The 27,950-nt window shown below is 45.5% G+C and overlaps 1 protein-coding gene across 3 annotated transcripts in view; it reads right to left on the reverse strand.

Moving 5' to 3' along the window:
• Positions 1–3,977: 3,977 nt before the first annotated feature.
• GDPD5 (glycerophosphodiester phosphodiesterase domain containing 5) overlaps positions 3,978–27,950 on the reverse strand; it is a 120,930-nt gene continuing 96,957 nt past the window's right edge. For 2 of the 3 annotated variants that reach the window (XM_083170394.1, XM_083170396.1), the window contains 13 exons: positions 27,714–27,773; positions 26,826–26,924; positions 26,481–26,574; positions 25,692–25,837; positions 20,319–20,401; positions 17,814–17,964; positions 16,860–17,081; positions 16,256–16,407; positions 14,496–14,643; positions 13,551–13,633; positions 10,540–10,554; positions 7,793–7,905; positions 3,978–6,299 (listed from right to left, as the gene is read on the reverse strand). In XM_083170394.1, the coding sequence (XP_083026520.1) occupies positions 6,181–6,299; positions 7,793–7,905; positions 10,540–10,554; positions 13,551–13,633; positions 14,496–14,643; positions 16,256–16,407; positions 16,860–17,081; positions 17,814–17,964; positions 20,319–20,401; positions 25,692–25,837; positions 26,481–26,574; positions 26,826–26,924; positions 27,714–27,773 (1,485 nt within the window). In that variant the 3' untranslated portion in view covers positions 3,978–6,180. The remainder of the gene's footprint in view (positions 6,300–7,792; positions 7,906–10,539; positions 10,555–13,550; positions 13,634–14,495; positions 14,644–16,255; positions 16,408–16,859; positions 17,082–17,813; positions 17,965–20,318; positions 20,402–25,691; positions 25,838–26,480; positions 26,575–26,825; positions 26,925–27,713; positions 27,774–27,950) is intronic. The other variant, XM_083170395.1, reaches the window with a different exon arrangement.

The raw sequence follows: 27,950 nt of genomic DNA on the forward strand, positions 1-27,950 counted from the left end.
GCATGCCTTGCCAGTTGTTGCTTACGCTCGCCGCGTTAGCTGCTGGTTCCTGTCCAAATTCCTGGTCCTAAACCATAGATAACCAATATTTTTGCAACCCGTATCAACAGACCAGACACAGTCCTTTACCTGTCGCCTGGTCCTCAGTCCAGCATACCCCAAGCCCATATCCTGGTTTGTCCTAGTGTTGCTGCCTTCTGTTTTCTCCCTGTACTTCTGCAACATCCTCAAGGTCTTAGAGCAGGCATGTCTAAACTATGGCCCTCCAGCTGTTGTAAAACTACACATCCCAGCATGCCTTGCCAGTTTTGCAATTACTAAATGCTAAAATGATGGCAAGGCATCCTGGGATGTGTAGTTTCACAACAGCTGGAGGGCCAGTTTGGACATGCCTGCATCTTCTACCATGCTCTTCCTCAGAAATAGGAGTATGCCTGTGTGTTCGTGTGTGTGTGTGTGTGTATATATAGTAATGAATTGCACAACACTCACACTGTCCAATGTATCCATGCCTAGTCACAAATCAAACGCCGTGTGCAGGCACAGTGGGGCCGGGTGGTAAGCAGCGGCGGATAGAATTATAAAAACTTCACAACAGTATAACCAGCCACAGGCTCTTTGTTGCCAAAACACGGGGGCCTGCATTTACAATCTGGCCTGCATTTACAAAACCAACATTGGGCTCTTGGGTCAGTCCCGGTTACAAAAATAATGGGGGCATAAAGAATAGGGGTCCCCCATTTTTTTTCCCCGCCTGCCAACCTCGGCTGGTCAGCCCTGGCCGGGTCCCTGGGGAGTGGAGACCCCCAATAAAGGGTTCCCCCCCCCCCTTCCGAGGTACCCCTGACCCGGACTGAAGCCAGGGGCTGTCCCTGGGTGGTGGGTGTCGGGCTGATACCGTTGTCCCAGCAAGCAGAACCACTACCCCAATAAATTACACACATATTAAAGTAAAACTGTATTACACACACCATCCATACATACACACCCATTGGGTTCCCCGTAGGCCTATCCTCTTCTCCAGTAGTAATCCACAATGGTTACCTTTGAATTTTTTTTATACTCACTGCCCTCCAGTGTAGATCGCTCCACTTTGGTTCCTGCAGCCATCCACGGGTTAAAAACCCTTGAGACTGAGGAGCTGCCTGCACACAGGAGCAGCTCCGCCCGAGACGACTAGTATTGTCAGTCCACCACTGATTGTCTATGGAGCCGCACAACAGCCACCTATGTTTTTTTTTTTTTAATATAAATTTTTATTTGCATTTTTAAAAAATTCTGACAAACGAGAACCGTCCAATCTTGGCCCACCAAGAAAAAAGTACATTACACAAAGTCCAACACTGACATTAACATATACAGACAATTTTACAACAATTATACACCTATACAAACTACAAATATTATTGACAGGGGGGATCGCTTTAATATCTTAATTATTGATCTTCAACGTAAATTTCCGAGTTCATTTTACTACTTTCATAGGTAGATATATATGCAACAATATGGGAGTTTCTACCCCTGGCGCTCTTCTATATACAACGTATTAAGGGATTCCCATCTAATGTTCTCTTCCGAAAGGCTTCACAGTCTGTCCATAATTTTACATTTCTATCGCCGTGATTTTCCCTAAGGTTTCCATCTTATAGCTGTATTCGATCTTATTTATTACTTTCTGAGAGGATGGTGCCTGTTCGTTCTTGTTTCCATAGTTGGGCAATAGTAGCGATTGTTGCAGAAATTATTTGATTTAAGAGGTATTTCTTTGAAGAAGTTAGGCTTGATGGAAAGATATGTAATCATATCAAATGTGGTGTTAATTGTACTGCTACGCCCAGACTCTCAGCAAGCAATATTTTAATATCAGCCCAAAAGCCTTTTAGTTTCACACAAGACCAGAAGATGTGTTTTATATCCGCTCTTTCCCCACATCTCCAGCACCCATCTGGGTGATCCGGAGAGAAACCATTGATTTTAGCTGGGGTATTATAGGTTTGATAGAAAATTTTAAAGTACCTTTCGATATGCAATATGGATTTGGACATATGATTAACTGTATTAAATAATTGTGACCATTGCCAAATGTCCCATTCAAAATTCAATTTATTTTTCCCCACTTCTGCTGCCATATAGTTTTCCTCTTGTACTCTCCATTTTCTTGTGTTAGGGGTCTATATATACCAAAAGGTAATTCCTCCCCTCTTCTTCAACCCATAAATATGGTGTACCTACTCTATAGGGAGTGATGTCAGTTCACTTGAGGCAAAGATGTCAGATTGTAAGCAGTGCCTAATCTGCAGGAATTTATAAAAATCTGCGTTTGGGACTCCAAATTTATTCTTGATCAAATGACATTAATTGTCTATTATCAAACAAGTCTGCAAGTGTTTTTATAGAAAGCTTTTCCCATAATTCCAAATTGAGATTTGGGATTATTTTTGTTAAGGCACCCAAGGTAGGTGGCCTATCGGGGAACCCAAAAGATTTATTGTTTCTAGAAATTTATACCAATTCTGGAGTATGTCTCTCATACCCTTCGATAACTCGCTACAACGGCTTCCAACTGAAGGCGGGAGCCATAGTAAGTAATCGAAGGGGACTAGTGGCATGTTGTCCGATAGGACCACACACTGACTTAATTTGGTCAATTAACGTAGCCGATTGGTATATTTCTAGGTTCGGAAGACCAAGGCCACCTCTATCTTTAGGGAGCATTAAATATTTCTTCGCTATTTTAGCACGTTTATTCCTCCAGATATATTTGTTGAATATGCTATTAAATCTAGCCACCCAATATTTGGGGAGTACTTTTGGAATGGCGCAAAATAAGTATAGTACCTTGGGGAGGAAGAACATTTGTAACATAGCAATTCTACCCAATACTGATACTTCTATATTCATCCAGTTATTAATTTTTGTGTTTAATTGGTGGAGAAGAGGGGTATAGTTAAAATCTATCAGGTTCTTTTCGTTAGATACCAATTGGACACCTAAATACTGCAAAGAGTTCTCTTTCCATCTAAATTTATATCTTTCTTTCAGAAAATCTCGATGGTTAGGCTCGAGATTCAGTGGAAGAGCTTCAGATTTATTTGTATTCAGTTTGTAATATGATACTCTTGAAAATTCTTGGATGATATTCAAGAGTGGAGTCAAGGTGTGCTTAGGGTTTGTCAGGAAGAGAAGTACAACCTATGTTAAAGTTTTAACATAGACGTCTATGGTCAGAACCGGCAAATGAGGCCGACCGCAAAGTCAATTGGGGTCCTCACTCACAAGGGAAGTCACCTAGTAGGATCTAGCCGTCTGCAAACACTGAACTCCTCAATTCACCCTCTGTTCAGTCTACACTTCCAAGACCTCATCTACACCTTCTTCTCAATGAACCCTACATTCACCACCCTCCGTGAATTCGCCATCAGGGAGCCTGATCTAGGCCAAAACCTTGCTAAATCTTTCAGAATTTACTCCCTTTCAGACCCCCACAGCAGTAACCATACACCGTTTTAATGCAACCTGTACGTGATTCTAACAGGACAAAAAGCTGAAACAATAAAGCTGAGACAGGGAAGTTATGTTCACAGTTGTGTGGTCTTTATAGCACTTTTCGGTCATGTTGGGTATATTATTTAGGTCAGTAATAACGGATATTGATATATCTGCATTTAAATGTATTTTTATATCATTTTTGCACCAAGAAGGATCATTGTAGGCTGGACTACTCTCTCCTGTGCCTATGCCGATACTACATCGCTGCTTCGGATAAAGGTGTTGCACCAGAAGCGTTTCCCAATATTCTCCACATATAGCTAGTGTGGTGACGATTGCCAGTCTCCACATCTGTGGTTTACAGAGCAGGAGGGGGGTGTACTTCCGTTCCAAGTGCAACATTTGGAACTCCTGTCTATCCATCATGATCCAGATTTTGTAACCGGAACAAAATGAATGACCAATGAAAAAAAAAAAGACAAATATGATAGTAGGAAACCATAGGAAATTCATTTATTCTCCAATAAAATACAACGACATGTACATTATCTTACATACAGCCTGTTTCAAGAAGACACCGAAATAAATACTGTTTTGCAAGGACGGTTGCGGATAGTTGCAGGTAGACCAGGGAACACGGTGACGAGGCCTTAGCCCAGTAATGGACGGTGGCATAAACCGTGGGCAATAAGGTGAGAGCAGCAAAGTTGGGTAATAACATGAAATCCTGGTTATCAACCCTTTCAGTGCCAGCACAGACAGGGAGAGTAAATTTGTATCCGTTAACGTCCCCTAAACTGTTAATAAAGATCTGGTCATTCAAAATCACTGTACAGTAAATGTATCTTCTTAGACTGGACTGCTGTTCATTTTCACCATTGAGATTTGTCGCCACCATGTGGCAGACGATGGGTACTCTTGCATTCTGAATCCCAGGCTCCCGGATAATAACACATAACTGATAAAGTAAATACTCAGGCCTTATTTGCCTAAATTTATAAATTATATGTACATCGAAGGGTTAAACTTTAGCTCTCCCTTAGTGTAAGAAGTGCTGAGAGCCTAAAATAACACGGACATTACATTTATTTATACTGGATTTTGAGACAGAAAAACAGTTTTTTGGGAAACTATTCGGCCAGTAGTATTACACAACCTTTTATTATCTTATTACTAACTGGTTACATTGTGAACGCAAACAGACAGGAGGAAGGGACAGCATATGACACAATCTAACTTACTTGGGAAAGACTAGTGGTTACCAAGGGCAACGGCTATCTCCGCGTGCTTTGAAGCCCACTGAAGAAATCACGGAAATGGTGCCTGTTAAGTTCATAGGAATCATGAAAGAAAAAGTAGTGCATTTCCCTTAACGGATCATTGCGAGAAATAAAATGCAGAGGTATAGAAACCCGAAAGAGGAGCGCGGTGTGTGAGGTCATCCTAACCATGGGCGGGGCCTCCTTATTGCATACATACTGATAGGCCACAAGGTAATAAAACTAAACAGAAGGTTTTGTTATCGTTTACCGTTTATTATACTTCTAAACCGGTGAGATCAAGTGGTGGTTGGAAAGTTATAATACTCGTGAGTGTGATGTCATCAGTTTGGGGTTTTATAGGGATATTTGAATATTTGGGATTTTATATGCTCAAATGACTTTCATGGCGGCTTTTAAGAGGTTCAATTACCAAGTGGCGGGTTCTGCGTTAAAGCCCAAAATTTAAAAAGAACATCCTTTTTATAGCAAAACAGGTTGGGTAGCGGTAGTATTTGCAAGCCGCTGTTTAACAAATTAGCCCCCCTAGTATCCATAATGTATGAATTGCAATATCCCATACACGCGTTATAAAGGGTATACATTTACTATACCATACAGGAATATTAGTAGTCACTGTACAGTACAGGTCAGTGGCCTGTGGGAAATACAAGGTCTAAAATCATAGAGTCACAGAACATTTCTGTGAATTTCAGTATTGTGAATAAGTGCAGTCTTTGGGCCACATACAGCTTAACCTGTGAGGGAAAACGCTGCAGCTACTTCCCTAATTAGCACCAGTCACACACAAATAGTGTAAGCAGCCATTTTGTGTGAGCCATTATCCGCTAGAATGCGGCCCACGACTCACTAGGTACTAGTACCAGAAATATTTAGTCAGAGAGATTGTGGATCTGCGATGCCGCAGTTCCTGGTGAAGGGACGAACTGAATTTGCTGGAATATTGGTTCAGCACACAAAATGGCCGCCTCAGGTTGGAGAAGAACACCGGTCCTCTTACAGACAACAAAAAGCTCCTAGTGCAAGGTATGTACATTAGAAAAAATGTGAAGCAAATAGGGACCAGCTAATGTGGCCAACGATAAACTAAACTTTCCTCAGGCTGCATGGTCAACATTCTCTCGGCCCATTCAAAAAGTTTACACAAGAACTTGCTTGTGTCCTACTCACAAAAAAATACACAAAGGGCAAACAAAAAAGGGGGATCAAATATGTTTCTACATATATACAACTCACAGTCCAGATTATACAACAAGGAAAAAACTAAAATCGAAAATAATGAAAAAAAAATCCTGGCTTTAAGTAGTCCCGTAAAATGTCCCAAACTTGGGAAGTGTAGACATCAGTAGAGGTTCTGCGTTTCATTGTAAAAAGTTGTAGCGCTTTTGTTCTGTTGCGTCTCGCCGTATCTCTAGCTCGTATTGGTTTTCCCATCTGGTGTTGGACTGATGGCATCATTGGCGAAACAGTCGTATCGATTTTGAGAACACAGGGAAAGATCGTCAGCTGTATCCATGCTATTGTTGATTTCTGTTGGGTAGATTAATGGAAAACAAAGTACAGGAATTAAACATACATACACTTCAATGCCAAAATAGCTTAAGCGGCCATTTTGTGTTGCCCTTACATCCAGTGACATTACCATTTCTTGAGGAAACAAAAGGCAGAATATAGGTTCACCCCACAAAATGGCTGCCTCTACTATGTTGAGATGATGGGCAGGCTTTAATAAAATAAGTAAACCCTTTACTATAGCATTTTAATGTTCAAAACTATTTATAAATATACTTTAAAAGAACTTTACCTCAGCATCCACATCGCATCCAAAACTACCTCTAGGCCATTTTATCACACAAAATTAGATTTTGTTTTTGCTAATAACGACCACTGAAACAATTCAGCTGAGACTATAGTACAGGAACATAAAAATAGCCCTGGCTATAATGAGAGGAATAAAAAGGAAAGTATTATTTCTATTAGGATCCAATTAGCTGCATCATAAAGGTGTCCAGCAGCTTATACTGGGCCCATCCCTTGAGGTATAGTGGCCCATTGTCACAAGTTAGAGGATGGGAAAATAAAATAAATAAGCCAATGGTGGTCAACGTATGTCTCCACCATGGTACAAAATATTTACATTCCGAAGGGCAACGTGCTCAGTTCTGGCACGTTTTTCTACTGTGATAGCCCTACCTCCATCTCTGCAATGTCCACATTCTGACTACATCCTGGTCACATAATAAAAGGGCCAAGCTCACGGAAATTAGGCCTACCGTCTTCTATGAAGCCTGATATCCAGGTCAATCTCTATAATCTATGGCATATTACATTGGACAGTCAGTTATTCCAGCACTTGGGTTGGTGGGAAGAGAATGTCGCTGCTTGGGGATGCGCACATAGGGTGAGATGTACAAAGGGTGCGGAGTACATTCCGGCAAACTTCACATTTATACTAAACATACGCCATTTGTATTACAAAGGACAGTTCATCTGAGAACAGCCCTTTACAAAGCCACAGCCGCCGGGTGAGAGGGTGTCTGCGGGGTTTCCTCCACATCCTATTACCGGTAGCCTCCTGGTGGTGACATCTGCAGCTCCTCCCGGGCTCCTCCCTGCACCCAGAAAGTTGGGGTTGGACAGCTGGCTGTGTTTCTAGGGGAGGCGGCGGTGGGGGGATCCAGGAGGATGGGGGGGCAACAGTGAGCGGTGCTGGGCTGCTGAAGTGGCATTATGTGGAAGAACTACATAGGCTTCTATAGGGTAACACCAGCATTACCCTCCGCAGCGGTAAGTGGCCACCCTGGCTTAGTAAATATGAAAAACCTCCAGAAAAAGGGTTTTTACTTCATTTTTTTTTTTTTTTATTACATTCCACCCATAGACCTTTATTACTGGCCAATATCAGACAGGTAGGCCAACAGAAGACCATCCGAGTAACAATATCAGTAGATGCGCTCGTACCCATAACATGAACCATTTCTAAGCTGTGCAGGCCCAAGAAAGCTCAACACAAACCAACGCACCGGAAAAGATGAGTTTCTCTTTCATTATCCTGACGTCGCGGCTCGACCTGCGCACAGCGGCGCTCAGCATTATCTGCTCAGGATTGTAAGTCCGGATGCTTCCGAGTCGCCACCTGCAACAAAACGAACATTGTGAAACTCCGTCCCACAATCTGGGGAATAAAAAAACGGTTAGGTAGACTGTGGTTAGGAGGCGTGCGTTGGTCAGGTAACATAGAGCCTTCCAGAGGGGTCAGAACCAGAACACAGCAGACAAGGTCAGTTAGGAACATCACAAACTAGGTGTTTAGGCTGATTTACAAGTAAACAGGTTCAGTGCACAAGGATTGCGAGGGTACAGGTGTACGTGGGGGATGGGACGGGTCAGTAGAGGGTACGGGAGAAGTGATGGGTGACCGACTGGGGTGCAAGGTGCAGGGCTCTTATATTGGGTACACTGAAGGTAACACGGCTAGGTTCTGTACCGCTGTAGTACCAGCGTACACCTGCAGCCTGGAATCAGTTTCTTTCTGTTAATGGACCTGCCTGATTAGTGGCACCTGTATCCTGTTTTTTGTATTTTAGCCTCCAAGGTGCTGTATAACCAGTCACACAATTGCTGTCAGCAATAACCCTGCATCAGTATTATGGGTTATATCCGCAACAGTCGGAGCCCAGACTGTCACATAGGGACATACAATAAAGGTGAAATCTTTAATATTGGAATTTAAGCATGCTCCTGTCAGGTACAGCAATAAGCTCTGTGGTGATATACCAATACATCAGGCAACTGGGCTTCATTGCCCAAATCCAACATGGAACCAGTTTCTGTACGCAAATAATCCCCATGTTCTTTTACGAATTTATGGTCATCATAACCTCGGACAATACAATGAAGGCTGCACATCCTTATTACGCAGAAACCATAGTATAATCCCAGCCAAGCCATTAGTCATTCTAGACATCACATATAGGTCACTTGGTAGCTGTAGGACGCCATTTTGTATTACATGCAAACATAGCAACATTAAATGTGAGGTGCCCCACACATAAACATGGCGTGCAATCAGTCTGAACATGCAGTTGGAGCAGCCTTTATGTGGCTGCCTGAGGTAAAATAAACACCATTTAGGGAGATCGATATCACATCTAACTCGTTACAGCAACTTCTAGAACAGGGGTGGGCAGTAAGTGACCCTCCCAGCTGTTGATGAACTACACATCCCAACATGCCTTGCATCAGTTTCAGTATGGCCAAATAGCAAAACTAAGGCAAGGCATTCTGGGATCTGTAGTGCATCAACAGCTGGGAGGGCTGCTTATTGTCCATCTCCTATCTAGAATGTGTGGCATTTTGTGACCGCCACGTATGAGCCTACTGGTAATGAATGGTAACCAATTTTATACAAATGATATATGCTGGAAAAATGACTTTCTATCCTGATTCCGGTCACTTCCTTGTTTTTATTTTTTATATTAAAAAACAAAAAAAGGCAGACAATGGGCAGACTGCGTCCTGACACGTACAGCAAGATGTACACAACAAGAACCCTTCAGGTTGTTTAGGGGACAACGTGATTTACAGAAGCAAATTTTTACATCTTCCTCAGGTATCCCCTTGATAAATTATGCCACTTGCTATTTAGAAACGGCCTTGAGGTCTAACCTCTTCAGTGAGTCCCATACTGGCCGGAGAATCCTTTCCTGCACTGATGAGCCCCAGCAAGGGGGGAAACAGTCTTTTGTGTCAGTACAGGAGCATGCCATACACCATAACCCCAGTGAGCAGTACAATGACACAAGGTGGCTTCCATGCAAATGATATTTCCCAGAAGTCTGTTCTCCTTGATCAGGAATGGACTGAGTTTACCACTTGTAGAACCCCATGCAGACTGGACCCCCCAGCTGTTGTGCGACCACATGCTCTAGCATGCCCTGCCAACCAACATACCAGGCGAGAACGAGTCCTCGGAACATTAATAAATGGGTTTATGGATGATTTCTATCATTCAGAATCCCTCTGTTCTCATTAAGGCCCACGTTTGCCCACATTGGGTGCTGTAGTGAGGTAATTCTGATCTGCTCAGGTGGAATCTACTGGAAATCCAATACTGGGAGAAGGAACGAGAAACATTTCTACAGAAAAACCAATCAAATAAATGTTCAGCTGAAGTATAAGCTGTCCATCATATTGTGCCAGGCCAACCTGTGGCTTTCCTCCTGGGCTCAAACTACAACTCCCAGCATGCCGTGCCACAGGCACCTTATGCTACAATGCCATCAACAAAAGCGCCACATTTGCGTCATGTGTGACCAATGTATGACTTACAGACCATACATATCCCCATGTCGCAAATGCAAAACAGGTTCTAAAAATACACATCAGTGTTTTTTTATACATGATCATATATATACACAATTAGGTTTGACGTGTTTTCTTTATTTACAATAGCCTTTAAACCCTACATTGTCCCCTCAGCACAGGCAGCCATTGTTCCCTCAGGCCTGTGTATGGTTTTCCCTCACAAAATGGCTGCCTGCCCCATGAGACTTGCATTGTAGTGCACCGATTGGTTAATACGGATAGCGGTAATCCCTATGATGAACAAAAAACCCTTTGCCTGGACGCATTTTGAATTGAAATTAGTTAGGGCGGCCTGTCAGCCATTAATTCTAAAGAGACAGAGCCCCCTCTTCCTGCACTTCCGCCATGATGGATGAGAGTCAGACAGACAGGGGTGGACGGAGGAGCAGGACGGCAGAATTACCTGATTATGTGATAGCTGTGAGATGCCAGAATGCAGCAGAGAAAGAAAGGAGGAACATGCAAAGTGTTATGATAGAAAACACGCTAATAATAAGAGATTAGTAGTACTTATAACATTACGCCCTCGGACCATGGAACAAGTAGAAAGCAGAGGTGGATAATATACAATGCTTGAGACAGGAGTCTGAATTTCTACACGATTTCTGTATGATCTGCTGCCATATACTTCACAATACATTACAGATAACCAAAGTACAACCAACAAACTGATCTGGTTACAAGTAGACTTGATGCGTATTACAGCAAAGGCAGCCATTTTGTAGACTGAGCCAATATTCATGGGAAGATGGCTGCTGGGTCACTGAGAACCAGTGGCCCCACAGATGCCCCGGGAATATGCTGCTTCTGGGAAGTACTAATGAGATATCAGAAGTTCCTTGCACTAAAAGCCTCCATCCCTACAGATATTGTTCAAGCAGACAAAATGGCCGCTTCAGATGGAAGAAACTGTATTAATATATTGACGAGAAGGCCGATCAACGAATGGACCCAATATATTCTTAGAAGTGATCAACCAATCGCTGTTCTGGATATCTGCGCACAAGACTGATTCTTTTCCCAGAACATTATATAACAATCACAAGGCAATCAGAAGAGGTTGTGTGGTAACCGTTACAGTATAAAAGGGGATAGATCATACATAATATTATACTTCTCAAATGCAACAAAAATGAAAAAAAAAAAAAAAAATCAAAGTATTAATCCGAGTCAGACACCAGCCCACAGCGGACTACATGATTAAAGGCGTAAGGAATCCGGCTTTAGTGTAGAGCGATAAATCTGTTTGCCCACTTTTGACTAAGAATCCGCCCGCTTTTGTGTAAAAGAAACGGGTGTGCAGTCTTTCTTTCTTAAAGATTTTTTTTTTTTTTTTTTTAAGGCTTCTTCCTTTAATTACAATTTAAAAAATAATAATGAACAGGCAAGTGTCCATTCCCGTAACGAGGAGTTTAGATGCAATATACAGGAGCTTCCAGAATGATACACTAATTGTAGAGCGAGTAAAGCGACAGAGATCCAGGGGTGTCACGGTGAAACGTGCAATCTGAGTCAGATTGCGAAACGTGCAAGGAAAAGCTGAGGGACTGCATTTATCTACTAGAGTCAAGGTAGTGGGAATGGGAGAGTCACCCAATTCATGATTGTCAGCTTTGCGTTCAAGCAATGCGCTATACAGATTATTAATGAGACATTGAGATTCTTACAGACGTGATTTGGGTAACTGTGTGCGTAGGGAGGAAAAGGACGATAGACTGTAAATTGGTGGGTGGTTAAATGGGGACAGTGGTCTGACTCCTAAGCTTAAGAGGACTACCAGCCCCTTACGGCAAGACAGGACAATTAATAAAATGGACACTGGCTCTCTAAAAATGAAAGTACGTAAACCAAATGGGGAGTTATTGAGGGTCAAGTGGACCAGGAAAATGTCTGATCATAATATGTAGTAGTAGCAAAACTATGGCCTTGGAAGTGGTGGTGGGGTTATTCAGGCTTGGAAACTTTTGGAAAATGCTTGGGAAGATCTTCACAATTGGTCCACCTGACAACACATGACCCAGGGGTAAATAGGATAGGCTGCACCCTGCTGCCATCAGTGACCTTCGGCATGTCTGGGTAATGTATTAAAGGACCGCCCCTTTAGTAGATCCTCCAGCTTTGCAGCAGGCTCAGCCACAGGAACCGAGCCACGTTGGAAAGAACCATTCAGCAGCTTCACTGTGTCTACGCCCCCCCCCCGGTAATTATACTCAGAGACATTTATACGTTCTCATCGTTGTGGGTGGGCACTAGCAGAATAACAACGAACCACTTCCCTCTGATCCTATCTCTGTCTACACAGTCTGGGCCAGTTTACTACTTATGTTATATACAAGTCAGGTGGGATTGTCTGCCAGGTGCGGGCAGCATTTTATGAGGGTCCGGGTGTCTGTCCAGCCTATCAATGGGCCTCACCCAGATCCGATCTGATATTTATGAGGCCGGACTTCATAGTCATGGTTAATAAAATAAAGTCATCATTTTGTTTTCCTTTCATCTATAAAGAAAGAGGATTTCTAAATGAACAACTGCAATGGAAACTGGTACGAATACCACTGGCTGGAAGCCTTCCGAACCCAGAACCCTTGAAAGGGTTGTATTGTAGATGTTACTGAACTTCCAGAGAGTTAGTCTACAATATGTCGCCATGTCCAGGAGCCGTCACGCTGCGAGAACAATGGTTTCAGGTAGGCCGAGAACCCTTAACGCCAAAAACCTCCACCCTGCCTCAATAACGGCTCACCATTTATAGTTCGTTACGGGTTAATGTGCGTGAAGCTAGTCACAAATGAGTTGCGCAGTTTGGGAAATGACCAATGGGTGCGCCCCAAATATCTCTGATTTGTTATTCTGTTATGGTGAAAGATACAGTATGTAGAATTCTATACGGAAACGGATTCGGCGGATTTTGCCAACGCCGTACCCTTGTAGGTAATCTGGCCCGTCCGGTCCCTGCGGCTATACGCCTTGTATGGGACACATTGTATTCTTACCATTACAGGAGTATAACGCATACATAGGTGTGTATACAACAGTACACACATCTAACACTATTATAACACCTACTGTACACAAACACCACAGAGTGCAATGATTTATAGAGGACGCAGGCAGACCGCGGCTGTACAGCTGTAGGTGGACTACAAATCCCAACATGCTTTGCCAGCCAGAAGCCCTGAATCCAAGGCTAACAGGGCACGATGGGTGTAGTAGGCCGCAGGGCTATATAATGTAAGCAGAATATAAGGAACCTGCCATACACAAGCGCTACAGGTACAGGCGATGTTAGTTATGGCCACACCAAGAGCTGTACCAGATGAACCAACACAGAACAGGTCCCCGGCTTAGGCGGGAAACAGAGATAAATGCCCCAAATGTAGCGTGATAATAGGAATAACATAATACGACACTTACTTCTGCAGTATAAATATTCCTATAATTACAGTGAATGATATGAGATCAGCCGTAATCCAGATAATCGAATATTCATCCGGAGACTGAAAGAGACAACCGGGAGAGCGCAGGTTAGGTACAAACTGTCACATTACTATAATATACAATATAAATACAAATATCTAATTATCCTAGTACTTAGCCCACATTATTCTATAAGATAATAAGATAAGGCTGCTCCTCATCTCTACGGGGGTGAATTCAAGGGGTTTGTGCGCCAGGCGGAGCACGCAGAGCCGGCGGCGCTGATATTACTGCTATGGTGTCCCCTCACTGTGACAGGCCAGGGACTAGTCTGTAAATATTCCTGTCACCTGCCAGTATCCATATATACTGCCAGACACTCAGGGGCAGATTTATTAAGCTTGGGGAAGAGATAAACTGGAGATAAAGCGGAGAAAAGGTAAAAGGTGATAAAGTACCAGCCAATCAGCTGTGTTTGAAAAAGACAGTTGGGAGTTCATTGGCTGTGCTATACAAGGTATAATGATATACATTAGGTAAGGCTGCACTATACAAGGGCTGTACACAGACATCGTGTCCTTGGGTGCCACCTACTGGTTGCTGGAGGGAACTGCAAGCAATGAACAGACTTCCCTGCAAGGAGATGGAAGGCACAGGTGTCTATGTCTTGGAGAGTGAGAACGTGGAAACTACCAATTAGAGCAGCTCATTTTTAAGACACCGCCTGTAACATGACCGTTAGAAGCTGATTGGCTGACACCATCTCTCCCCCCTATACGAGAATGCCTACTGGTTCCATTTTACATTTGTTATGTAATATGAGGGACTAGCAGTTCCTTCCTGCTGCCGTCACACACTCTATGAATGGAGGAAACGTTGTTACTCCCAGGCACAGCAGTAACGTTACTCTGACAGGACAGCCGTGCACACACGGTCACTTACCAGTAACCAGATGGGGAAAGGCACCTTACTGAGGATCTGAGATGCATCGGACGTGACAGACTGGACCCCCGAACACCACAGCACCGAGTACAGCCACGGTTCATTCACGGTGTATGTGTTGACTGTCAGGTTCTCTGACGTATACTCCCTGCCGGGGAGACGGAACACAGCGTCGATATTAGGCCCAGAAAATGGTGCACGGCGTACGCAAAACACATCGGACACATTTGTAGAGCAACACATGCTAGTGATAATGGCACACTGCCCAGAGGAAGCAACAACATGGTTTTGGTCATAGAACATATCACTAGACTCTGCAAAAAAAAAAGAAATGTTTTACACCTGCAGGAAAGCTGAGCCATGACAAGGGCGGAAATATCTCCTGCTCTCATCTGGCTGGGCACACTCAGATTTGTAAGACAGTAAGGACCCGTGCCGTTTTGTACCCGTATAAGGCAAACACATGGGATACATACGTGATCTCGGCGGTGGTCAAAAGACCGACACTATTGCGGAGAATCCTGACAGGGGCTATGTAAGGGCCCTAACCCTCTCCCCGCTAGTGCCCAACGCTAACCTTCACACCCCACCCGAAGCCTAACCCCCCTTCTAAGTGCCTAAATCTGGGTTGGGATCATTTGGTCTATTGCATTATGGTAGAAAGTCATTAGGTCGAATCCATTAGGTCGACATGCTAAAAGGTCGACATGATTCTAGGTCGACATGGGAAAAGGTCGACATGATTCTAGGTCGAAAGGTCATTAGTTCGACAGGTCATTAGTTCGACAAGGTCATTAGTTCGACATTGTCTATGTCGACATTCACAAGGTCGACATGGGGTTTTTCACAGTTTTTTTACCTGAATGTCAACACAGTCGACATGGACACAGTTTAAAGTGCACTGCATCCCCTCGCATCGCTCGCTGCGCTCGCTATGCGTCGGGCACGGTGCCTCGCTACGCTCGGCACACTATTTTATTCCCACCACGCCCTAGTGGATGGTAGGGCATGAAATACCGCCTGTCGGCACATGTTGGCTCAAAAAACAGTGAAAAACTCCATGTCGACCTTGTGAATGTCGACATAGACAATGTCGAACTAATGACCTTGTCGAACTAATGACCTGTCGAACTAATGACCTTTCGAACTAGAATCATGTCGACCTTTTCCCATGTCGACCTAGAGTCATGTCGACCTTTTAGCATGTCGACCTAATGGATTCGACCTAATGACTTTCTACCATAATGCAGTAGACCAAATGACCGCATCCCCTAAATCTAACCCCCCTTTGCAGCCTAAGCCCCCCAATCCCCCCCCCCCCCCCCTAAGTGCCTTATCCTAAAGGTGCCCATACACTAGTAAGATTTATCTTCAGATCTGGCTGGTTGGAACAAAAACCTGGTTATGGATGAGTTACAGTTTGTCAGTTTTCCAGCATTTCCAAGCAAATGGTCAACTGTCATTTGCTCTCATCCATTACTAGGATTTTGCTCCAACCAGACAGATCTGAAGATAAATCTGTGTGTTTATGGCCACCTTAACACCTCCCACACTTCCCCGGCAGACTTCTGTTCAGGTTCCAACTGTCTGGGTTTTGGCGCCAGCTGGGATTATAACTGCATCCCGCACACAGAGTAAAGTACATGTCGTAGTCCTAGTGACATGACCCTGACAATTCTCCCTGTGACATCCCTGAATAATCAGACAGCCCCCAGATATGGTGAGACTGGAAACTCCCTGGAGGAATACAGGTTCCTTACCTGACTTCGTCCTGGACGATCTCCGTGTACCTCAGGCTCAGTAAACTGATGCCCTTCACGTATTTAGCATCTCTCTTGATACTTGAGGCTTGCCGAAAGCCTGGAGCCAGCTTCTGTACCAGCGGTCTCTGGTGGTCCGAGAGCCATATCACCTGCAGGGAACAGAGACAGTGCTACTGAGACATTACACATCGGTCATACCGGGGACTCTAACAACGGGACCTACACTGTGCCAGGCCCATCGTGTTCATCCACCAACATGGCCAATAATGGCGCCCACGGAAAGCTGGATTATCAGGCTATAACCACTCAATGTAACCATACAGTGGCACAGAGTAAGAGAGGACAGGTTACAATGAGGCACCACATACTGGCTGCCAGAGTTGCCGATACACTGCTGTGCTGGCTGGTGCTTTATAAAGTATTAATTAGAATGGTAAAATTATTGGCAATGTCATATCAGCCAGAGTGCGGCCATCTTGTGTCCCTTGATAACCCTTTATCGGGCAGCCTACCCTTCCACACATGTGGCTAGACCAATACGCCACATTTCAAGCAACTCCAACACCTTATTCTGGTGCACAGAATAAGCAGCAGGCCCCACCTGGTGCTGTAATATTGTGGACTGCAGGATGGTGTGGACGGTGAGGTTGATGTAATTGCCGTACTGCGGGTGGTCGGCCGGTAGCGGATGGACCTTCAGCAGGATGGAAGTATTGTGTTCCTTCGCCAGCTCTAACACATCGGAAAGTTTACAGATGGATTGGTTTGCGGCCTCAGTGGCGTCTGCTGAAGAGAGTGACCCCGCGGTCCAGAAAGGGTCGGTCTAGAGTACAAAATATAGAATGGCTTGTGTTATACATTTGGGAGAACAGTAAAAGGTTATTAACAGGCTCTAGAACATCAAGCGTGTCTACCAGTGTCGTGGGGGGAGGTCTCAGTCACGCCAGGTGTCTTCCTATGAATCAGGCCTATCTGAGGATACGCAGTTCAGACAAGGCCTTATGGATGAATAATGCCACGATGCAGAACAAGGATTGTCACATTTTCAGGACCGCATTTGTCACAGGCAGAAGCAAGACCCCTGTGATCACGGAACAGTACAAATGGTGGCCAATCTGCCCCATTCTGCAGGGATGAACCTCAACAAGAGACAGTCGGTTGCTTAGGAACAAGCCATATACGGCCGTGAAGAGAAACGAGGGATGCAGCAGGGCACATGCTCTGTATTCCCAGCTTCGGTTCCTTAGTGTAAATGTATGGAAAGATTTGGAAAATGCAACACAAATTATGCATTACTCTAATGACACGAAGGAGACACAGAAACCTAAATCTACATGTACAGTACTGTAAAGTCCCATGATCAGTGTTGCAATTAAAAATACAATGTATGCGCACACAGTATAAATAAAGTTGCAAAAAACACACACGCAGCTATGACTGGTCAGGTTACCGTAAATTCTTGTAGCCGGTAAAACTATTTATATGCCTGCAATTTCTTGGTGGCTTATTAATAAAATAAATATTCACAATGACGGGTTTTATACAAGTCTCTTACCTTCAGGAACCATTCCCCGGCGTTAAGCCTCTCTAGGTCGGTCCAGTTGAACATGGAGGAGGGTTGGTAGAGCAGCTCGGGAAAGGCCTGTGCGAGGTTTGTGGTCCGCCGCAGCGTATCGTCGTGCATTATGAACGGGACTCCGTCAAGACTGGGGACACAGGAAAAAGACAGAACAGGCCCTGAGGTTGTGTTATCAGCTCACACAGTGTCACAATGCCCATCAGGGGCTCCTTAGAACCCCAGCACACAGACCCATCGCACCGCAACACAATATTCAGCTTTCTTATTGTATATTATATACAGAAACATGAGCTAAAAGATCAGAAGGCACTAAAAATAATGTAAATAATAAAACAAAATGGATGTAGTGGTATTTTGGCGGGGTTACATAGTACAGAATTATCAATTCACACAGTCCGTGTTTGTCATAACTTGTGAGGTAAATAATCTTCGTCCCGCTGACATGTGAAGTTCTAACGCAGGCAAAAGAACCAATTACCCTAATGATGGGTCATAGCTGTGAATTGAACTAGTCACACAGATGGGTAATGGCTGGGAATTGAGCTCATGGCCTCAGTGCTGTGAGGTTACAAGTCAGATGCTTGGTTGCATAGGGAGAGGTATCAGCAGTAGAAAGAAAGAAGTAAGTATGCCACTGTATAGGTCATTGGTACGACCTCACCTAGAGTACGGTGTCCAGTTCTGGAGGCCATATCTCCAGAAGGATATAAATACATTAGAGACTGTACAAAGAAGAGCAACTAAAATGGTGCATGGCCTACATCACAAAACGTACCAGGAAAGACTAAAAAGTCTCAATATGTATAGTTTGATGTGTGGAACATGATAGAAAACTATCACATTTATCAAGGGTTTAACAAGGTACAGGTGGGAGACTTCACAGAAAGAGGAGCAGCAGAACACGAGGACAGGCACTGACACTAGGGGGAGGAAGGTACAGGTGGGAGACAATCTTCACAGGAAGAGGAGCAGCAGAACACGAGGACACGCACTGACACTAGAGGGAGGAAGGTACAGGTGGGAGACATTCTTCACAGGAAGAGGAGCAGCAGAACACGAGGACACGCACTGACACTAGGGGGAGGAAGGTACAGGTGGGAGACAATCTTCACAGGAAGAGGAGCAGCAGAACACGAGGACATGCACTGACACTAGAGGGAGGAAGGTACAGGTGGGAGACAATCTTCACAGGAAGAGGAGCAGCAGAACACGAGGACAGGCACTGACACGGGGGAGGAAGGTACAGGTGGGAGACAATCTTCACAGGAAGAGGAGCAGCAGAACACGAGGACATGCACTGACACTAGGGGGAGGAAGGTACAGGTGGGAGACCATCTTCACAGGAAGAGGAGCAGCAGAACACGAGGACATGCACTGACACTAGAGGGAGGAAGGTACAGGTGGGAGACATTCTTCACAGGAAGAGGAGCAGCAGAACATGAGGACATGCACTGACACTAGAGGGAGGAAGGTACAGGTGGGAGACATTCTTCACAGGAAGAGGAGCAGCAGAACACGAGGACAGGCACTGACACTAGGGGGAGGAAGGTACAGGTGGGAGACAATCTTCACAGGAAGAGGAGCAGCAGAACACGAGGACACGCACTGACACTAGGGGGAGGAAGGTACAGGTGGGAGACCATCTTCACAGGAAGAGGAGCAGCAGAACACGAGGACATGCACTGACACTAGAGGGAGGAAGGTACAGGTGGGAGATATTCTTCACAGGAAGAGGAGCAGCAGAACATGAGGACATGCACTGACACTAGAGGGAGGAAGGTACAGGTGGGAGACATTCTTCACAGGAAGAGGAGCAGCAGAACACGAGGACACGCACTGACACTAGGGGGAGGAAGGTACAGGTGGGAGACATTCTTCACAGGAAGAGGAGCAGCAGAACACGAGGACACGCACTGACACTAGAGGGAGGAAGGTACAGGTGGGAGACATTCTTCACAGGAAGAGGAGCAGCAGAACACGAGGACACGCACTGACACTAGGGGGAGGAAGGTACAGGTGGGAGACAATCTTCACAGGAAGAGGCGCAGCAGAACACGGGGACATGCACTGACACTAGGGGGAGGAAGGTCCAGGTGGGAGACATTAGTCACAGGAAGAGGAGCAGCAGAACACGGAGACATGCACTGACACTAGAGGGAGGAAGGTACAGGTGGGAGACATTAGTCACAGGAAGAGGAGCAGCAGAACACGAGGACATGCACTGACACTAGGGGGAGGAAGATTCAGGGGAAATGTGAGGAGAAATGACATCACAGCTGGCATGCCCAGGATTTGTGGTCATCATTCGCCTGCGCTAATCTGACTAGACGAGAGGCGGTTATCCTTGTGCAGCGGTGACGTACAGAGCGGGCGCCCATATACTCCCATCTGTTTGTGTGTATGGGTGAAATACCAGACATAGCCATACACAGAACTGCGTAGTATTATAGGATGTATAGCACGCTGGATGTACTGCCTTACCTTACCATGACATCTGTCTGCAGCCCCGACGTCCCCTGTTCTAGCGCCTTTCTGAAAGACATTAACGTGTTCTCTGGTGCGAGCTGCAACGGAGGAGAACGGGGAGACATTAGGAAGAGGGGTACGTCACATATTGGGGGGACATTCGGCAAAGTCAGTCTACAAGACCAGCTCGCAATATGGCGGCTTCCACCAGACTAATACGTTTCTATAGTTAAATACACAAAGGGGATTATTTAAGAAGATGGGAGTACTAGTGTAGATGGGATGTTGCTATGGGAAACCGATCAGATCTATCTCCTACTAGAAGGTGCAAAATAAGTAATCTGATTGGTTGCTATGGGAAACATCCCATCTGCAATAGAACTCCCATCGGGATACGGTCATAAGTTCCTATTAAGGTTGACATGCATTGGAATAGGTAGACAGGGTCGGAAGGTCGACAAGGGGAAGAGCAACAGTCAAAAATGTCGACATGAGTTTTTCAAGTCTTTTTTTTTGTTTGAGCCGACAGGCGGTATTTCATGCCCTACCATCCATTACGGTGCGGCGGGAGAATAAAATAGTGTGTCCGAAGCATGGCAAGGGGACGTGGGACACAGACAGTGTTCATGTCGGCTATGTCGACATCCGAAAAACGAGAAACTCATGTCAACCTTCCCACTGTCGACCTAATGCTTGTGTTGACCTTCCAACCATGTTGACGTATTTCAGGTGTCGACCCAATGACCCATACTTCTCCACTTTAGTAAATAAGCTTAAATGCAATGTATGGTATCTGCCCTGGCCCATAGGGATGTACTAACCCCCAGTGTCGGAGAGTTTCCATCAATTCATTCTAATGTAATATTACTGAGAAAGTAAAGCAGCACAAAGCGTGTTTGGACGTCATCATATAAAACCTGCACTAAAGGATGTAAATGGACACAGAAATCTGCCGACATAAGAATTTCTGGAATCCTGTGATGGTGCCACCTAGGGTCAGGATTGAAGTATTACAACAGAGGCTTCGGTTCAAATGTGGCAATATAGATTTGAATTGAAGTTTCCGGTTTACGCGCCGCTAGGATGCCCTCCTGATGAAGAATGTATAAAAGCGCAGCGCACGCTGTGTTACGATTGGTCCTATATCACGGTGTGTTTGGCACTAATGATATCTATTGGTAAATGCAGACAGGCTAATGAAGACTATTGATTTTTAAAGGATTACCATCTTTACACACCTACAACCATTGGTCATCCCTGATGAAAGCAGCCACCACTGTGGACATCTGTAGCCTAGCACAGTGGTTCCCAACCTCGGTCCTCAAGGACCCCCAACAGTGCACGTTTTCCAGGTCTCCACACAGAATCACAAGTGAAGTACTTAGCTTCACCTGTGATCTTTTAAAATGTGTCAGTGAATAATGAATGCACCTGTGCTCCTGCCGGGTGACCTGGAAAACATGCACTGTTGGGGGTCCTTGAGGACTAAGGTTGAGAACCACTGGCCTAGCATACAGGCCATTTCTGCATGGTACATAAAAGTCTATTACCCGCAGCACCTTTAGACGCATGTAATAGAGATCTGGGGTTACCAAGTGTTTTATATTTATTCTATAAAAATACTCTATTGGCCAACTGAAGACTGATCGCGTAAAGTGCAAAACTCCTTTCAGTCTCCAGTTGGCCAGTAGCTTTTAAATTTAAGGCGCCACAAAGTTCTGCAGCGCCGTATATGGTATTTACACTAGAACCACAAAACTGAACAGAAATGGTACGGTAACTAAGCTATAGAACAGTACAGAGACTATACGGGACGCAGAGAAAGGTGAGGGGGCTGGGGAACTCCCTGCATCTTAACGGAAGAGTGGGTGCGAGTCACCGTGAGCGGACGTGCGCTCAGCACTCAATGAGACGGTATCCTAGTGAACACAGGATTGGAGTCACTGAACGGGACTTGAACACTAGAGGAGAGGAAGTCAGGATAGTGACTGGAAAAACACGAAGTCAGAGGGCCCTGCCTGCGAGAGCTTACATGCTAAGGGGACAGCTGACCGGTAGAAAGGAAAAGGAGACCTGCAGCAGCGTTTGTATAACACAGTGGGGAACAGGTGAATGAGGGAGAAGTGGGAGAGGAGGATGTTACAGCGGTAGAGGCTGAGCATGAGGATGTGCTGGTGGCATCAGGTGTGAGAAAGGGCCGGGAAATTAGAGATGTTGTGGAGTTGAGACAGTTGTAAACTTAATTTACTTTTTTTCCAGTATGATAACTGCATAGCAGGCAGGACTATGGGATAGCAGAGTTTAACAGATTTGGGGCAAAACCATGCAATAAGAGCACTGTCCCATGACAACAGAAAATACAGAGCACTGCGCCGGGTGCAGGAAGCGACCTGGGTGACAGCGAGACCCCAGTATATGGGATACGTACCTCGCTCCAGTGGCAATACAGTGCATGGTGTCATTAGTCTTAGTCACCGGCCAGCGCTTGCGGCTCTCAGCACCCGGTCCCTGGATGTGCGGCTCAGACAATCATTTCCCCAGCAGGCTGCAGGAGGCGGGGAACGCATCCACATAAATCAAACAGGCATTTTGCTGGCTCTCCCCTGAGGCTTGTATCAAGAACACACGCGCTGCGGTACAACCGCGCGCTGCTAATTGCTGACATCATTTAAAATTCATTAAAACCTCCTAGCATCCACTGTGGCATCCGTCACTTTATATTCGGGTCTATAAATAGAGGGAAAACGCTCTCACTGGGGGCTGCCAATTAGAGACGCAGCCTAATAACTTACTAGGAACGAGCGACGTCACTGAGGACGGGTCACAAACCTCGGTTCCCGCGGTGGAAAACACTCATGTGCTGTATTGTCAGAAGTTTGCTTTGTGGAGGATTGGGAGCTGCGTGTGGTAGCACCTCAGGGCCGGCGCCACCACTAGGCAGCTCTAGGCATTTGCCTAGGGCGCCGGCACCTTGAGGGCGGCAGTTCGCCCCTCACCCCCAGCGAACTGTGTAAAAAAATTGCTGCCCCGGCGTCCCTGCAGTGCTGGGGCGGTCAGGGGTGTCCATGCCGTAGGGGTACCTGCGGCGCCGTCATGTGTATAAAGCTGGCTGCGGCCGGCGGGGTCCCTGTAGTGAATAGCAAATAACTAGCACTATGCGCGCGGCGGCGCGGGAAGCGCTAGTTATTTGCTATTCACTACAGGGACCCCGCCGGCCGCAGCCAGCTTTATACACATGACGGAGCCGCAGGTACCCCTACGGCACGGACACCCCTGACCGCCCCAGCACTGCAGGGACGCCGGGGCAGCAATTTTTTTTACACAGGTACCACCCCCCCTCCTCCCTCCCCCCGGCACCGGGGCGCCCCCACCCCGACTCGCCTGGGGCGCTCCGGTGCCTTGCACCGGCCCTGAGCACCATAGGTGTTAGATCACTGCCAAGGCCTGCGACTTTCACTGTATGGAACGCGATGCGCAGCCGCCACCAATTGGGGGGACGCACAGGTGGCCCGTGTCTAGGAGAACATATAAACCAGGGACAGGGCTGAGTACTAAATCATCAGGACTTCAGAGTCCTCCAACACGGCTCGTTCCGGGCAACCACTACAGGGAACCAGCTCGTCCTGCTCAGACCATGGAAGTTACAGGAGTGGAGACGCGTTTACACTTACATCTAGTTGGAGCTCTGGGCTGCACTCTACAACATGGTTACCAACAATACATAGCAAGCCCCCTACACACTAAGTGATATTCCAAAAGATATCGCTCATTTTGGCCCTTCTCAGCGATAGAGTCTGTAATATCGTCCAGTGCTCAACATCATTAACATCGTCCTCAGCCATCTGTGATACATTATAATTACATCCAATCAGGACTGTTCTTTGCAATCAGCTGGGACTGCTATGCGATAGATCAGTGATGGCTAACCTGGACACTCCAGCTGTTGTTGAACTACACATCCCAGCATACCCTGCACCAGTTTTAGCATGGCCAAATAGTAAAACTGATGCAGGGCATGCTGGGATGTGTAGTTCAACAACAGCTGGAGTGTCAAGGCTATCACTGCTATAGATAGGAAGAATACACAAGGATCGGCGCCATGGCCCTTATTCAGATCTGATTGCGGTACAAATTTGTTTGGAAAATGGGCAAAACCATGCGCACTGCAGGTGGGGCAGATGTAACATGTGCAGAGAGAGTTAGATTTGTTTGAGTTTTTTTGTTTCTGTGCAGGGTAAATACTGGCTGCATTATGTTTACAGTGCAATTTAGATTTCAGTTTCAACACACCCCACCCAAATGTAACTCTCTCTCTGCACATGTTACATCTGCCCCACCTGCAGTGCACATGGTTTTGCCCATTTTCCAAACACATTTGTACTGCAATCAGATCTGAATAAGGGCCCATGTCCCTATAGATTGTAAGCTTGCAGCAGGGCCCTCCAACCTCTATGTCTGTCTGTAATCACCCAGTTTGTCTGATCACTGTTGATTCCAATGGTAAAGCACAATGGAATCTGCTGCGCTATATAATAAACTGTAAAGAAATAAACAATAATCTGTACATGAAGATCAGTTTTGACTATATGGTCAATGACAGCATGTGTGGAGTGTGACAGGATGATGTCACTTAACAATATCGTTAACAGCGTTCAGTGTGTCTGCACTATATATTTTGCCCAAAAGTTTAAAGGGAAATAGTTGAAGATATCTTTGGGATAAGATATCTTCTACGGTGTAAAAACAGGTCACAAATGCAATAGATACCAAATATAGGTTGTGTGTTTCTAGGGAAACAATGGGAAACACACATTTAATAGCCCTGGTTTTAAACGCCCTCATACACTATGTTGAGGTACGGGGGGTCATTTTCCACGGTTCCAGGATAGGATGTATCTTTGGATTGGAATCGTAAGTCAATGACATAAAATTTGACAGTTTTCAAACGATTTATGTGTCAAATTTTTGTAGAAAAACCCCAAACCGTACTAGTGTTGGGGCACCTTAAGGCTGAACTCGCCAACTTAATTTTACATTGCAGTACATACCACACCCTCTAGGTGGCACCATCACCCTTCCTGTGCACTTAGATATCACCGGTATCTCCTGAAAAACCCTAGTTTGTGACATTAGAGCAATAGTTTGCCGTTTTGTTGCATAGTGCGACTTACTTCTGTATAAACACACTGGGCCAGATGCACTAAGCTTCAAAACTGATAACATGGAGTGATCAACAGCCAACCAATCAGCTCCTGCCTGACATTTTCCAAACTCAGTCTGTGACATGGCAGGGAGGAGCTGATTGGCTGCCTGTTAATCACTCTCCATTTTATCATTTTAAGTTTGGATGTGCCATTCAGTCATTCCTAATGAGCAGGTGTTACTTACCATAGGTGCGCCGCCATGACCAATAATCCGAGGTTTGGGCCCCAGCTCGTACTTCTGCATTATACAGGGCGAGTATATGGTGAGGGGAATGAAATACAGTGTAAGTACTACAGCCAAGTACGCCAGGATTAGACAGACCTGGAAGACTGGAGAGAGCGGATAATGTATTATATAATATACATATTACACCATGTCTGTCACTGCACAAACCATTAATATCAGATTACTGCGCGTCTGTCACCTGCACGTCGTACGTCAGACATGTGGCACTCCAGCTGTTGTGCAACTACGAGTCCCAGCATGCCCTGATACAGGTTTGCTGGGACAGTGTCAGGTAATGCTGGGACTTGTAGTTGAACAACAGAGCTCCATGTTGACCAGGCCTGCGGTAGAATACGTGAGGGCACCATCAATACACAACCAACCAATGCTAAGGGAAGTAATGATAATCGCAGAGACACAAAGGCTGTGTGACGGATGAGATACGGGCCTAGTGAATCGGCTGCATTCTCATACAGTCGTCAGATTACCACAGCATTTGGCGCTCATACTGCTCTAGAGCAGGCATGTCCAACGTTGGCCCTCCAGCTGTTGCGAAACTACACACCCCAGCATGCTTTGCAATAGTTTTAGCATTCTCTAATAGCAAAACTGTGCAAAGCATGCTGGGATGTGTAGTTTCACAACATCTGGAGGGCCAACGTTGGATATGCCTGCTCTAGACTCTTATCCCACCCTGTGAGTAGTTCGTTGCGCCTAGAGGAAGGTTAATGACTGCTGCATACTCACGGGCTTTTTCTGATCTTGCAAACTGACCAGCGATGATCCAGGCCAGCACAGTGATGGCGACCAGGGCCCCTATGTGCAGGAACGGCGCGGTGGCCTAGAAGGAAACAGAGCTCTCTTTACTCGCCACTTATTTGGGGGGGGGGGGGCAGGAAACAATATAACAGCAGTTGTCACAAATAATTGTCTGGTTTCACAAACATACATAAAGTCACCCAGGGGGCCATTCAATTATGGGAGATGTAGCCATGACAACATGACACTGGAAGGGATCAGAGATTCTATGTGACCGGTGCCCCAGGTTCTTCTGTCTTACTCCGGTTTATCTGGTGTGTACACAGAACTTACCTGGAAGGAAATGAATAGGACTCCCCACTCTTCTTGCCACATCTGTTCTATAGACACCATGGCTATGACCGTGGCAATCAGAATAACGACAACGCAAGCCTGCAAAACACGACAGAAAATCAGCTGAGGAAAGGGCTTTATGGTGAAACGTCTGCATCTGTCAGTGCTGGTTTCACAAGCTCCAAAAAAGGTATGAGGGACAATGATATTACTGGTCAGTGGGTCTATGCATCCTCTGCACGCGTTTCACAAGCGCCAAGAAAGGTACGAGGAGCAATGTATTACTGGTCAGTGGGTCTATGCATCTTCTGCACGCATTTCACAAGCACCAAGAAAGGTACGAAGGGCAATATATTACTGGTCAGTGGGTCTATGCATCTTCTGCACGCGTTTCACAAGCTCCAAGAAAGGTATGTGGCAACGTATTACTGGTTAGTGGGTCTATGCATCTCCTGCACGCTTTTCACAAGCTCCATAAAAAGGGGGAAGCACAAGCAGCTACTGCTGATTAAAATATGCAGCATGCCTATATATGTATATGTATGAATATGTATATGAAATTCTATGCTACATTTTTTTTTCTAGTAAAGCAACTAACTTAGCTTTTCTTATGCATCTGCAGCAAGTATGTAGGAAAACACCTCTGTACTACGGAATACTGTGACATCCCTATTCTCCACTTAGACTTATACTGTAGGTTACAAAATATTTATTTTGCGTGCTTTTTCCTGCGTATTACTGTACAAAATAATATGTCCTATATTGGTAGTGCATGGGACAGCTCGGTGGTGACGTCAGTGACTGATCTGCTTCTTAGGAGCTGGAATTAATGGCTAACGTGATAAATTACCAGTTTTTCCTGATCGCTTCCACCAGGCAGAGAATTACCTTGTGAAGCCAGTGTAGGTTCAGCTGTTGCCCCACAGCAACGTGACATAGTGCCAGGATCTGCAACACAAAAACACACACAACTAGCACAAACCTACCAGCGAGCAGCACTGACAATATATGGAGCGCTCCGATTAGAATTCACCATTCAAAACTTAAGAAAAGGCTTTCTTCCTAAAAGCTGGTTTTACATCGAATGTGCCACCAGCAGTATGCAGTACCCCCAACCTGTCCATA

Source organism: Crinia signifera, chromosome 2 (assembly GCF_055691185.1).
Source record: "Crinia signifera chromosome 2, ASM5569118v1, whole genome shotgun sequence".
In the NCBI taxonomy this organism is placed as follows: Eukaryota; Metazoa; Chordata; class Amphibia; order Anura; family Myobatrachidae; genus Crinia; species Crinia signifera.